At 43.5% G+C, this 13,349-nt stretch overlaps 1 protein-coding gene across 2 annotated transcripts in view; it reads left to right on the top strand.

The window, feature by feature from the left end:
* RPS6KA2 (ribosomal protein S6 kinase A2) overlaps nt 1-13,349 on the top strand; it is a 299,866-nt gene that overhangs the window by 268,601 nt on the left and 17,916 nt on the right. For both annotated transcript variants that reach the window (XM_054982534.1, XM_054982543.1), the window contains exons 16-18: nt 340-498; nt 2,864-3,025; nt 6,344-6,420. In XM_054982534.1, the coding sequence (XP_054838509.1) occupies nt 340-498; nt 2,864-3,025; nt 6,344-6,420 (398 nt within the window). The remainder of the gene's footprint in view (nt 1-339; nt 499-2,863; nt 3,026-6,343; nt 6,421-13,349) is intronic.

Genomic DNA, 13,349 nt, shown 5'->3' with positions numbered 1-13,349 from the left:
TAGGAGAGGCAGAGCAGTGAACCTGTATAAGCACCCACCAAAAAGTAAGGTGGAAAATTCTGGAATGCTAGGCTTAAAGATGGACATTGTTTGAACTCTTTAAATATCCTGCTTATTATACCACCAGCAGAAGAGTTGTTTCTGAAGGACCCTGCTCCATACTCCATATTCTGATGGACCCTATTCCAAGCTCAAGAGGACCCTGCACCGCTGCTATTCTTCAATAGCAATACTTTCCATTTTCTTCTTGTAACCACATCAAGATTATGTCAGAGTGACATATGAATAATAACAAAGAGCCTCATGAATAAAAATCTGATGTCTTTTCTGCACTTGTAGGTCTATGATGATGGGAAATATGTATACCTTGTGATGGAGCTGATGCGAGGGGGAGAACTGTTAGACCGAATACTTCGACAAAAGTGCTTTTCTGAACAAGAGGCTAGTGATGTCCTTTGTACTATCACCAAGACAGTGGATTATTTGCATTCCCAGGGAGTGAGTATCATTTCCTGCGATTCCAGCAAACTTTCTAAAAATTTTAACTTGATTCGATATCTTAGACATTTTGAATGGTGAGAAATGTTACCCAAATATATACTAAAACGCAGATAAACTTGATTAACTTAACTATAGAATATAAATGTCAAGAATATAAAATGGAACTGCTTCATGTTAATTCCTAATGCACAGATTTTACTCTTACATGATATCCTAAACAGTTCATTAACACAGCAAACCTAAGCAGTTACACCTTTTCACTGATAGTTAATAACAACAACAACATTTGATTTATATACCGCTCTTCAGGACAACTAAATGCCCACTCAGAGCAGTTTACAAAGTGTGTTATTATTATCCTCACAAGAATCACCCTGTGAGGTGGGTGGGGCTGAGAGAGCTCCAAGAAGCTGTGACTGACCCAAGGTCACCCAGCTGGCTGCAAACGAAGGAGTGGATAATTAGATGTGAGAAAAAATCTCTCCAGATTAGAGTTCTGCCCCTTTTAACCACTACACCAAACTGGCTTCTGTTCCACTGAAGTTATATAAAGTGAGTGCTCATACTGCTCTGGATAAAGTCTATAACATATACACATTTGGTTAACATGACGTGTGTATGATGCTATCAATATCACTAGTGTGAATCAACTTTATCCATGAGTAGGGGCGTGCATGGAGTAAAATTTCATTATAATTTTGGCGTCCGGCAAGGGGGTGGATTTTTACTGTGTCATTTTTCAGGTTCCAGAATTTGGGGCCATTATTTTCAATAGGGAATATATATGAGGGTATTGCACAGCTGCTCATACATATAAAGGCACCAAATTTGCACAGAACACAGCCCTCCTCTAATCTAAAGCCTCAAGCAGCTTGAACAAAGGGGGTTGATTTTACAGATCCCTGAAGCAGGTCCCTCTCTGCATAGCTGCACTCCTTTCTATTGATTTCTAAAATAGTGGTCAAGTGGAAGCCTAGTGGGAGAGCTCCAGCCAACCACTGGCATTTAAAAAACCAACTTGTCTACATTCATTTCACTTTCCAACTTTTATGGTGACTGACTGACAATAAAATAAAATTACCTGTGCTGAAAACTCCATTTGCCATCCTTCCTTGTGTGGTCTGTTGTTTGTTTCATTTCACAAATGAGAAAAGCTTCCTTTGCAGATCCCCCCTCCCCCTACATCAATCTGCTATTTTTACCTATAGGGGACATTTCAGGGGAACTGTAGTGACTATTTTTCAACAAAAATTACACCAAAATTGCAGCAGAGCTAGGGCTGCCTGTACACGAAAGAAATTGAATTAAGGTTTCCCATTCTCTGGGCCTCTGAACAGGTGCCTTTGTTGGGTAGGCTGGGGTGGTGGTTTTTCAACCCAGTTACACCAAAAATTGCAGCAAAGTTACCTGCCTGCCCACTAAAGAACCCCCAAGTTTCAGGTGAACTGGACGAAGGATTCCAGTTCTACAAGCAACTGAGCAAGGTATGCCCAGGTACTACTTGCAGAAAGAAAAGGGCCCTACGCCCACAAAATAGGGAGCAAAGAAGAATGGCAGCTTTCTGCAGCTTGTATCCAGAGATGATTTGCTTGGAGAGCTTTGTACTCCTGACTTGCAAGAATCTAATAAGAGGGGAGAAATGCTATTGTCCAGGAAATCAATAGAACCAAATTAAAACACAGGCTCATGCTGCAAGGCTGGTAAGAAAGCACCCAAACACAGAAGAAAACACTGATTGTTTGGAGGAGAGTTTTTGTGTAATTCCCCAAATCATGGATTTGTGTTCCCATTCCAGAAAATCACAGTAATGACTTGAAACAGCAATTTCCATGTATAACTTTGGCTTGGGAATTCATTATGCACATCTCTACCCACAAATGTAGAAGTTGCAGTAAATTTCTTACTGAAAGTAATATGAGAACAACCACAGCAGCCACACAACTCTGAGCATCACTTAAGCAGGCCTTTGCCTGGTGCTTCCGTCCACTTCTGTAACAAGTGATCAGCATTACTTATGTATATAACCACATTTAAAAAATGGCAGAAGCTTAGTTAATATTGCTGTTTACTGGATATTATTAACATTTTGGAAAGACAATGGTAACTGTCAAGAATTGCCCAATTCCTTTGGCTCATAGCTAAGATGCATTCCCATTTTCATCACTGCTTGGCAAATATCAGCAGTGCATAGTTTCAAATGTTCCAAACAAGAAACAAAGTAATAAATGCATTTGCCAACATAATTTCTAACCGTTATTAGTAAAGCTTAAGAATTTTTCATTGTCCTCACAAACTGAGTTTGACACTGATTATTACAACAATAACTTTTATTTTATATTATAACAGTTCATTTCATTTTCAGGTTGTCCATCGAGATCTGAAGCCTAGTAATATCCTTTATATGGATGAATCAGGAAATCCAGATTCAATCAGGATCTGTGATTTTGGATTTGCCAAACAACTGAGAGCTGAGAATGGTCTGCTAATGACTCCATGTTATACAGCCAATTTTGTAGCACCTGAGGTATGTGGCAGGAAACATGTTTCATAATGCACAGAGAAAAATGATTTACCAAATCTACTAAGTTATTTGTTTTTCTTTCCCACACTGGAAGGAACAAAAATACACAAAGAAATTCTGACTTCTATCTCAGTCCAAGCTCTACTACATTCCATTACCACTGATATGCTTATCCAGTTAAATATGATGATATAGCCATGCATGCAACACATGATAGGGCTGAAAGGTGAAATTCCATGTTTGCTTACATAAATCTCTTTTTATTTGGAGTCCATTAACTTTTTATATTCAGTGGCAATGTGGTAACTGCAGCATGATACATACCATGGATGATTATTTGTAAAAAGGGGGATTTGTATGCCACCTAGTGGGAGCCATATTCTCTGTGCCTAGCATGCTGTTGGCAAGAAAACAAACTACATGTGACAAAGGCACAGCTGGTCATGTGTCAAAGTGCTAGTTTAATGACATAAAAGCTTTATTTTTCCAGTTTTCACCTGAGTAATTATGACCTGTGCTATGACAGGATACTGGGCAAGACATTACGGTTTGGTGCCAAAGAGCAGTCATCTTACTTTCAAATGGTCAAATTCGTCTTTGGCTCAGCAGTCAGAAGATTTTATGCTATGTGCGTTCATCAAAACATGCAGTTACACACTATGTTTTACTTACAATCTCAGAAGGTTATATTAGACAATAATCCTTAAAGTCACACGCAGGCATAGTCATTCATTTTCCTATTCTTTTAATATATTTTAATGATCAGTGCAACTCATTACACTCTTACCTTATCAGCATTTAATGAGGCATTGCTTGTCCCTATAAATGAAACTGGGCAACTCCTCATAAGAACATAAGAGTCCTACTGGATCGGACCAGCGACCATCTAGCGTAGTATCCTTTCCTGCACATTAGCTGACCAGGTACCCTGGAAGACCCACAGCAGAAGCTCAAAGCATTTCCCATTTTTTTGTCTTCCCAGCACCTGTTATTCTGTAGTATACTGTCTTCAGCCATCATTGCTAATAACAGCTGATAAACCTCTCCTCCATACATTTGTCTTATTCCTGCATAAAGCCATCTAAGCAAGTGGCCTTCACAACATCACATGACAGAGAGTTCCACAAGTTCATTATAGATTGTATGAAAAAGTACTTTCTTTTTCCTGTCCTAAATCTACTGCTTATCAATTTCACTAAGTGTGGATATTTTGAGTGAGAAAGTTCTTTCTAACCATCACTAAGGAGGGCTATGGCTCAGTGGAAGAGCCTCTGCTTTGCATGCAGATGGTCCCAAGTCCAGCCCCAGCATCTCCAGTTAAAATGATTAGGCAGTAGCTGCAGTGAAAGTCCTCTAGCTTACACTCTGAAGAGTCTCTTCCAATCAGAGTAAACAATACTCTCCTGGATAGAACATTGAGTCTGTCTCATATGAGCAGGGGTCATTTCGTAGAAAAAGAGCTGCAGGACCTCATTAGCATAACTCATTAGCATATGCCACACCCCTTGATTGGGCCAAAATGGCCGGGATTTGGCTGCTGCCAGACAGAGGAATGTTCCACCTGGCAGTGGTCCGATCAGGGCACTTTGGGCCCCAATCCAGGCCCAAAATGTCTCAAAATTGCCATTTTGGGCATGTTTTGGCCTATATCGGGCCCAAAACGGCCCAGATCAGGTCAGTGCTGGGCAGGGGAGGGGTCCCCCACCAGGCACCAACCCAATCCTCAAACCAACAGTGGAAACCACACTGGAGGATCCAAATCAATAATTATCACACTAAAGTAAATATTTGTTCGTATATTCTGTGCTCAGTGAACCTCAATATAAATATTAAACAATCTGTTCCAAAATACAGAACAATAATTTACATTCCATACAGTGAATAATACACACTTTAGTAATTTTCACAAAGACAATTTTAACACGGCTATAACAGCGACAGCTTCAAAATGAATATTTATTGAATCCTTTTAATAGCTCAAATCCCCATCTTTGACGTACACAAGTCTCATCAATTGGGATGAGACTTGCCCCCACCTGGCACTGACCCAATCTGGGCCATTTCAGCCCTGATCCAGGCCCCTTCACCCCGAAACGGGCCCAGAACGGCCTAAAATGCCCATTTTAGGTCCGTTTTGGCCCGGATCTGGGCCAAAACAGCCCGGACCGGGTTGGTTCCAGTTGGGGAGGCTTCCCCCACCTGGCACTGACCCTATCCTGGCCATTTCAGCCCCGATCCATGCCGAATCCAGCCCAAGCCCAAAACAGCTGTTTTGGCCTGGATCGGGGCCAAAACGGCCAGGTCCGAGTTGGTGCCATGCAGGGGAGTGTTCCCCCACCTGGCACCGACCCAATCTAGGCTGTTTCTACCCTGATCCTGGCTGTGTCAGCCCTTATCCAGGCCAAAACGGGCCCAAAATGACCAAAAATGGCCATTTTGGGCCCGTTTCATCCCGGATTGGAAATGAAACGCCCGGGATTGGATTGGTGCCAGGTGGGAGAAGGTTCCCCTGCCTGGCACTGACCCAATCCTGGCCGTTGTGGCCTGAATTCGGGCCATTTGGGCCCCAATCAAGGCCTAAACAGCCCTAAAGTCAGGTAGGCGGGTCCACCTGACTTGGGGGAACTGCCGGAACACCATTCCGGTGCGTTCCTCCTCAAAATGAGCCCTGCATATAAGGCAACTTTATATGTTGACTTGCTCTATATCACGCATAATTTTATAAACATCTCTTCATTGTCTTTTTTCTGTACTAAAAAAGTCTCAAACTCTTTAGCCTTTCCTCATAGAGAAAGTGCCCTTAATCCTTTTGACTGGCCTTTTCTGCACTTTATTCATCTCTAATTTTTGTTCCATGAGTAATACTTGGTAGGACTGTAAATGGGAACATTGCTCTGTGACCAGTTCCGTTCATACCTGGTATCAATTCCTTCTTCCTTCAGCTTATTTTCTGCCAAATGAGTCTAGCATATAGAATGAGAAAAATAGTACTTGTCACAAAATGATTCATACCCCCAATTGACATTGTTGGGTCACTTTGTATAGTTACTATATAGTTTCCTAACCAAAAAGGAATTCATTTTTTTCTGGTTCCAGAGGAGTTAGCTGTGTTAGTCTGCATCTGACAAAGACAACTGTGATTCTCGAAAGCTTATGCTACAGTAAAGTTGGTTAGTCGTAAAGGTGCTACTGGACTCTTTTCTATTTTTTTCTCAAGCAAATGTGAAACAAATAGTGTTATGAAATTCCATTTTGATTCAGTCATTCTAAAAGTAATAGAATATGATATCTATTTTATTCTTCAATTTTATCTTACTGCAGGTCCTAAAACGGCAAGGCTATGATGCAGCCTGTGATATTTGGAGCTTAGGAATTCTGTTGTACACCATGTTAGCAGGGTAAGTGCAGGAGTTTCCAGGCTGTCTACGGAGAGAGGTTGAAAAGTATTAATAACAGAGAAACTAGAGAAAAACACTTGAGTTTATTTATTTCAACTGAGGCTTTGTCATTGGTGACAAACTCTGAATACTTTATTTCATGGAGTCCAGACAGGCTTCCAAGATGCCCACCTGTGGCAGGTAGACTCTCAGCAGTTTGCTGCATTGCCCACCGATCACTGGCTATCAGCAGGAATTTGCAAGCTTCCCAGCAATTGCACACCACCAGCAGGCAACCCAGGCAAATGCGCAGTGGGCATGCTCCCAGCAGAGTATGATGACATCACTTCCTGCAGTGACATCATCACACATTTGCATGGGAGTGCTTTTGCATTTCACAGGGGCTGATTTGGGCCCCAAACGGGCTTCTAAAAGAATTGGCCCCATGTGAAGCATGGAAGCACTCCCACACAAAGTGTAATGACGTCACTTCACAGCCATCGTGTTGAGCTGTGAGTGCATCCACCGCATGCTTGCCTGGGTTACCTGCTAGTGTGTACCGAGTTCCCCCCTCCCAGAAGGGCAAGAGTACTTGGCAACACTAAGTCCAAAGCATATTATGTAGTAGTCATGTCATATTGCTTGCTTAATCCTTTCAACAGGGCATATAACAGATCTGGGGAGGCAAAGTCCAGAACATGGCATGGGAGGGAAGGGCCTCCAGCTGGACTGGGCTCCCATATGGCTGTGATGAAGCAATAACATTGTGCTGAATCTTCTAGCATTTCATCTCATTTGACTCAATCCCTCAGATTTGTTGACCACAGCCCCTAAAATGGGCAGCCACTGATTGATCAATTGAAGCTTTGGTTGATTAATCTAATGATTAGAATTTGCAGGCCTAGTTAATTTGCACATCATCAGAATTTGCAGCGTGGATAAAAAATGTTTTTTTTTTAAAAAAATAGATTTTTTAAAAATGTAAGTAGATTTTTTTAATTTAAATTTTGTTTGATAAAATGCTTTTGAGGAAAAATCTATCTAAATATAGTTTTCTATTTAAGATACATTATAGCCCAAAGAGGTTTCATTATGAAATAAGGATTAATTATGTAGTATGGTACTGTATGTTCAGGCAATGTATAAAATGTTTTGCAAATGAATTGCTTTAATTCATTCATTAGGACCCCAATGTCATACTCCTCTAGAGATTTCTGTTGTTTGGTTTAGCAGTTCTCAAACTGAATTTGCATCTGCAAAGATAATATGCCTCTTCTTAACAGCAAAAATGTTTTTAAATAAACATACAAAGTTGGAAAAGAGACCTGTTCTTCTGCAAATCTAGGTATATAGAATCAACTCCTTACCTCTTAAGTGTTAAGTTTCAAGGAGTTCAATAAATAGAAGTTTGTTTGGGGTGGAACAGATCTGGATACAGAGATGTTAAGAGCTAAGTGTGAGGAGGGAGGGGCAAGCAGTACAAATGAAAGGGAAACTTTCAGCAAAATACTCCAGAAGTCTTGAGATCTTTGTGAGATTTATCATATTATTCTCTCCCTTGAAAAGAAAACTTATAATGGCAGCAGGCCATAAAAGAGACCCAGTTTGGTTTTAACCACACTAGTTAACAAACATGGATGTTTAAGCAAATGCAAGAATATATGTGCTATATAGTTAAATAAATGGTTATTGTTATTATCATCTCCTTCCAATAAATTACAGGTGAAAAGTGGTCCAAATTTAAATGCTTAACCTATTAAATTGGAGATAGTTCACCTCACATTGATTTCATAATTATCTATTTCAAATAGTAAATAACCAAACAATGTATTGTTGAAGGCTTTCACTGTGACACTGTGAGATCTCTGTCTTTTGGTGCTACACCTCTGAAGATGCCAGTCACAGCTGCTGGCGAAACATCAGGAACTACAATGCCAAGACCACAGCTATACAGCCCGGAAAATCCACAACAACAAAACAATCATTCGTTTTCTGCTATAACTGTAAAACTAACCTGAAGTTATTGTTCTAAAAATTAAACTATCTGGGTTGCAAATATTAAGGCTATAACAACCAGAAAGAACGAGTCCTTATGTAGAAAACCATGATTTGAATTGAGTCTTATTGACTAGTGATTTAAATCAAATCCATCCTGAGAATTTGTATAATATTTGTATTTCCATGGCAGATGCTGAGTTGTTTACACTCATAGAAGTAGTAGAACAGCAGGATTTGAATCCAGTGGCACCTTAGAGACCAACAAGATTTTCAGAGTGTAAGCTTTCGAGAGTCAGGACTCCCTTCAGAAGCTCTGACTCTTGAAAGCTTGCACTCTGAAAATCTTGTAGTCTATAAGGTGCTACTAGATTCATATCCTGCCTCTTAGGATGATTTCCTAGTTTTCATTTTGATGTCAAACTTTATACTTAGTGGCATTTTCCCATATGATATTTGAGGTTCCTTAAACTTCTTTCAAGCTAGTTGTATGCATATATAGAATCATGGAATTATAGGGATGGAAGGGACCTCCAGGGCTAAAGGGGACAATCTCCTTTCTCCTGCCCCATACCAATGATGTTTGACTATCTACTCTCCCTCCTACATAGAGGCTTAACAGCTTCTACTATCAAGGTACACCTAGCTGCAATCTCAGACTTTCATGAGCCAATAGAAAATAGGACCCTTTTTTCACATCATGCATCTAAGCGGTTTTTGAGAAGGGTATTGAACACCTTTTCCCCGAGAATGGCTCCTGTCCCACAGTGGTGCCTTTCTCTGGTCCTGGCTCAGCTAATACTGTCACCTTTAGAATGGTGTTCCGGCTAGGGGTGTGCAAGGAAAAAACTTTCGGCTTTCTTGTTTCGGGATTACCCGAAACAAGATTCTCTACCGGCATTAGCCGAATGCCGAAACAAGAATCTCTTTCGGGATTCGGGATTCGGCATTATTTCGGCATTCTTTCGGGATTCTTTCGGGTTATTTTGCTGGGAAAATGCCTCCGTCTTTCAGGACGCCTGGAGGAGGCATTTTCCCACCAAATAAGCCCAAAATTGGTGGGGACCTTCCTCTAACCCTTCTCTAACACCCACCCAAGTTTCAGACAGATTGGACTTTGGGGGGCCATGTTATGGCCCCCCAAAGCAGGTCCCCCCATCCTCCCATAAAGGAGCATCTTCTTCATTATTTCCTATGGGGAAAAAATGAAGAAGCAGGCTTCCTTTGCCAGGGGGGGCATTTTGCATGCAAAATGCCCCCCAGCCCTCAGGGGCCCTTCTCCCACCCCTCCTCCCACCCCCCACCGAGGCTCAGCCTGCTCCCACTTGGGGGGGCCATTTCATGGCCTCCCCAAGTAGGTGCTCTAATCTCTACCACTGACAGCTGGGGGAGGCTTGTGTTGCCAGGGGTGGCATTTTGCATGCAAAATGCCCCCCAACCCTCTGGGGCCCTTCTCCCACCCCTCCTCCCACCCCCCACCAAGGCTCAGCCTGCTCCCACTTGGGGGGGCCATTTCATGGCCTCCCCAAGTAGGTGCTCTCAGCCCCTAAAGTCCACCCTTCACAGCCCCACACAAACCCAATTCCCCCCCAGCTGCCACACACAGACCCAAATCCCCCCAGTAGCCCCTCACAGACCCAAATCAACCCCCACCTGCCCCACACCCACCATAACCCCAGGAACAGGCTGGCCTGCCCTCCCCTTTTGGGAACCCCTAAACTCTCTTTCCCAGGGCAGTTCTGCACAGACAAGGGGTGCCACAATGGTGGCAGTGCCAAATCGTCCCTGGGAAAGAGCACCTGCCCTGGCACACAGACAACCACCCCCCTGACCCCCCCACCACCCGCAGAGAAGGCTGGCCAGCCTGCCCCATTGTTCCCTATGCTGGGAACCAACCTCCCATCAAAGAAGGGAACACAGACACACAATCATTAAGTTTAAAAAACCTTTATTTTCTCATTTTCAAATTACAAGTGGTCAACAAATCACAACATATTACACTTATTGTCCCTCATAGCACAACACAACACAATTAACTACACATCAGAGAATCTTAAACACATTTTTTTTTTTGAAATGGACAAACAGTAAAGTTTTGAACATTACAACAGGTCACATAGTGAGCGGGCACAACAGGGCATGGAAACAGAAGATGATCATAATAACTACCAGCCTAATACAACTCTCCCTCCATAAAACGACTTAATGGGGGGGAACCACTGCAACAAAATCCCCCCCCAACCCTCTGGGGCCCTTCTCCCACCCTTCCTCCCATCCCCCCACCAAGGCTCAGCCTGCTCCCACTTGGGGGGGCCATTTCATGGCCTCCCCAAGTAGGTGCTCTGCTCTCATCTCTACCACTGACAGCTGGGAGAGGCTTGTCTTGCCAGGGGTGGCATTTTGCATGCCAAATGCCACCCTCACCCTCAGGGGCCCTTCTCCCACCCTTCCCCCCACCCCCCACCACATGCATTCCTTGACAATCAAGAAATCTGGAGTTAAATATAATGTGCATGTAAGTCCCTCAAAGACAGAAGCAATATGACCCATTTGATTTCCACAACCTCAGACACAATTAGGGATCCGTTTCCCCTTGGTGGGGGATCCCCCACTCTCACCTATCACCCCGAAGGGGGAAAGTCAGTGAATGAGCCTTCAAGGTACGCTCCAGGGGCTGCTGCCGTGATGTCACTGATGTCATCTGGCTGCCCTGAGAGTATGCCTGTGCTTTGCAGTGGGCTGATTTGGGCCCTGCAGGCCAAAGCAGGATCCCTTGTCGCCCAAATCTGCCTGCTGTGAATTGTGCGTGCTCCCCAGCCTTGTGTGATGATCACATCACTTCCTAGAACAGACATCATCATGCCAGAGCATTGCCATTAAATGATCATGCGTGTGTGAACAGACCCTATGTATCCTGTAGGCTTCAGTGATGGTATAGTAATGTTTTCACTCACATTATAGAGAGAGAGAGAGAGAGAGAGAAGGGGGGGAGGCACTGAAGCTAGATTATTTCTTCTATTTTACTGTCCCCTTCCAAAGCCAGGGTGGCATTGGCACAATGCCCCCCTCCCCCCGGCCAGAGCCTTAGTACCAGTATGCATTGACAGGCCCATGCATCATAGTCCTTTTTGAGACCCAGCCAAGTTGTGTGCCTTTTGGAGAAAAATGTTCAAGTTGCTGGTGGGGGTATGAACAATTTTTAGATATCCACTGTAGTGCAATGGCTAGAGAGTTGGTCTAGAATCTGGCAGACTCTGATTCTGTGCCTTGTAGGCTTGATGGATGTTCTTGGCTCAGCCTAAGTAAACAATTGTGTTGTGTTTTCCAGAGGCAGTCTAGGTGATTTTGGGGCCCTGGACAAATGTTCTTGACGGGGCCCCAGAACCAGTGCCGCCCCACCACTGGCTCCTTGCCAAGGCCAAGCAATTTGGCAACCTAGGCCCCAGATAGAGTGGGCAGGAGTGCGTTGTTTCCTTCCTCCCCCCCCCTCCACCCCCTCATACAACTAAGAAGGCCATCGGTGGAGTCACTCCAATGTGAGGCATGGAGCAGCTGTCTATTGTTAGCCTGGTTGTGATGAGGGTGAAACAAATCAAGGGAGAACAGCAATGTGTAAACCACTCTAGGTTCCCATGGGGGAGAAAACCGGGGCATAAGATAAACCTTTAATTTGGTGGGGAGGGGGTATATACATTTTATGTGTATGTGTCTGTATGTTTTATGCATTCAAATCACTTGTGGTGTACTTTAGAATTATATTGAGCTCCACAGTATCCCAAAAACCTTGTCCATGTATTGCAAACCGAAGTCAATCTACCACATCTAGGGTATTCTTCTTTTCCCTACTGCCTTCAATTTTTCTTAGCATTATTGTCTTTTCTAGTGAACCTTGTCTTCTCATGATGTGACATAAGCACTATCATCAATTGATATCTTCAAGGGAGAAAGCAGGCCTGATTTGGTCTGGACATGTCTTTTTCGGAGTCCATGGTACATGTAAATTGAAACTTTCTTCCCACTTCACAGTGTGAATGCTTTTTCCTCCTATGAGCTTTGTCTAAATTTTACTGTACTGATACTGCTCATTTGGCCAAAAGGCCTGCCCTTGATCAATGCCACATTAAATACTTCATAATAAAAATATGTTTTTAGAACCATTTAAAAGTGTCCTTAAGTGCCATACGCCGATTTAAAAAACCATAAGCTAAATGTTTGGGAACACAACCAGATATGTGAATGACTGAAATGCAGCCCAATCCCACTGCTACTTAAAATCCATTTTTGATGGAGGTCTGGATTGTCTTACATTGGTGTCATTGGGCTTGGAATCAGGAACCTGGAAGCGTTCCATGGTGGCTACAACTTTCATGCCAAGGCTAAGAGGGTGGGAACGGGATCTCTCTGGGGTGGCAAACTCTGGCCTTGGAAGTTACTGGCAATTTGGGGGTGGGACTTGTGCAAAGGAAAATCTGAGTAGGGATCTCCCCCAGAATCCATGGTCCGCATTTGCCCTCTAAAGAGATTGCCCTTGGAAGCAGCCAGTTTATCTGTAGGGAACTACTCTCTCTAACCTGAACTCAAGCCCAACCAGGAGTTTGGCAGCCCTAGGAAAATTTCTGAAAAAGATGGCAAAGGAGGGCCAGCAACTGATAGAGGCATGGAAGCCCACACCAGGACAGTAGCAGGGGCCTACTTGGGCAAAAGGGACGACCAGTGCTCTCATCCCCCATAGTCCACTCCTTTCAGCCCCACACAAACCCAGTTCCCCCACCCCAGCTGCCACACACAGACCCAAATCCTCCACTCAGCCCCTCTCAGAACCAAAACCACCCTCAGCTGCCCCACACCGAGTACCCCAGGAACAGGCTGGCCAGCCTGCCCCATTGTTCCCTATGCTGGGAACCAACCTCCCATCAAAGAAGGGAACACAGACACACAATCATTAAGTTTAAAAA

Source organism: Eublepharis macularius, chromosome 1 (genome assembly GCF_028583425.1).
Source record: "Eublepharis macularius isolate TG4126 chromosome 1, MPM_Emac_v1.0, whole genome shotgun sequence".
Taxonomy (NCBI): Eukaryota; Metazoa; Chordata; class Lepidosauria; order Squamata; family Eublepharidae; genus Eublepharis; species Eublepharis macularius.
The sequence above is the reverse complement of the archived record's forward strand: the minus strand, read 5'-3'. Positions and strand labels throughout refer to the sequence as shown.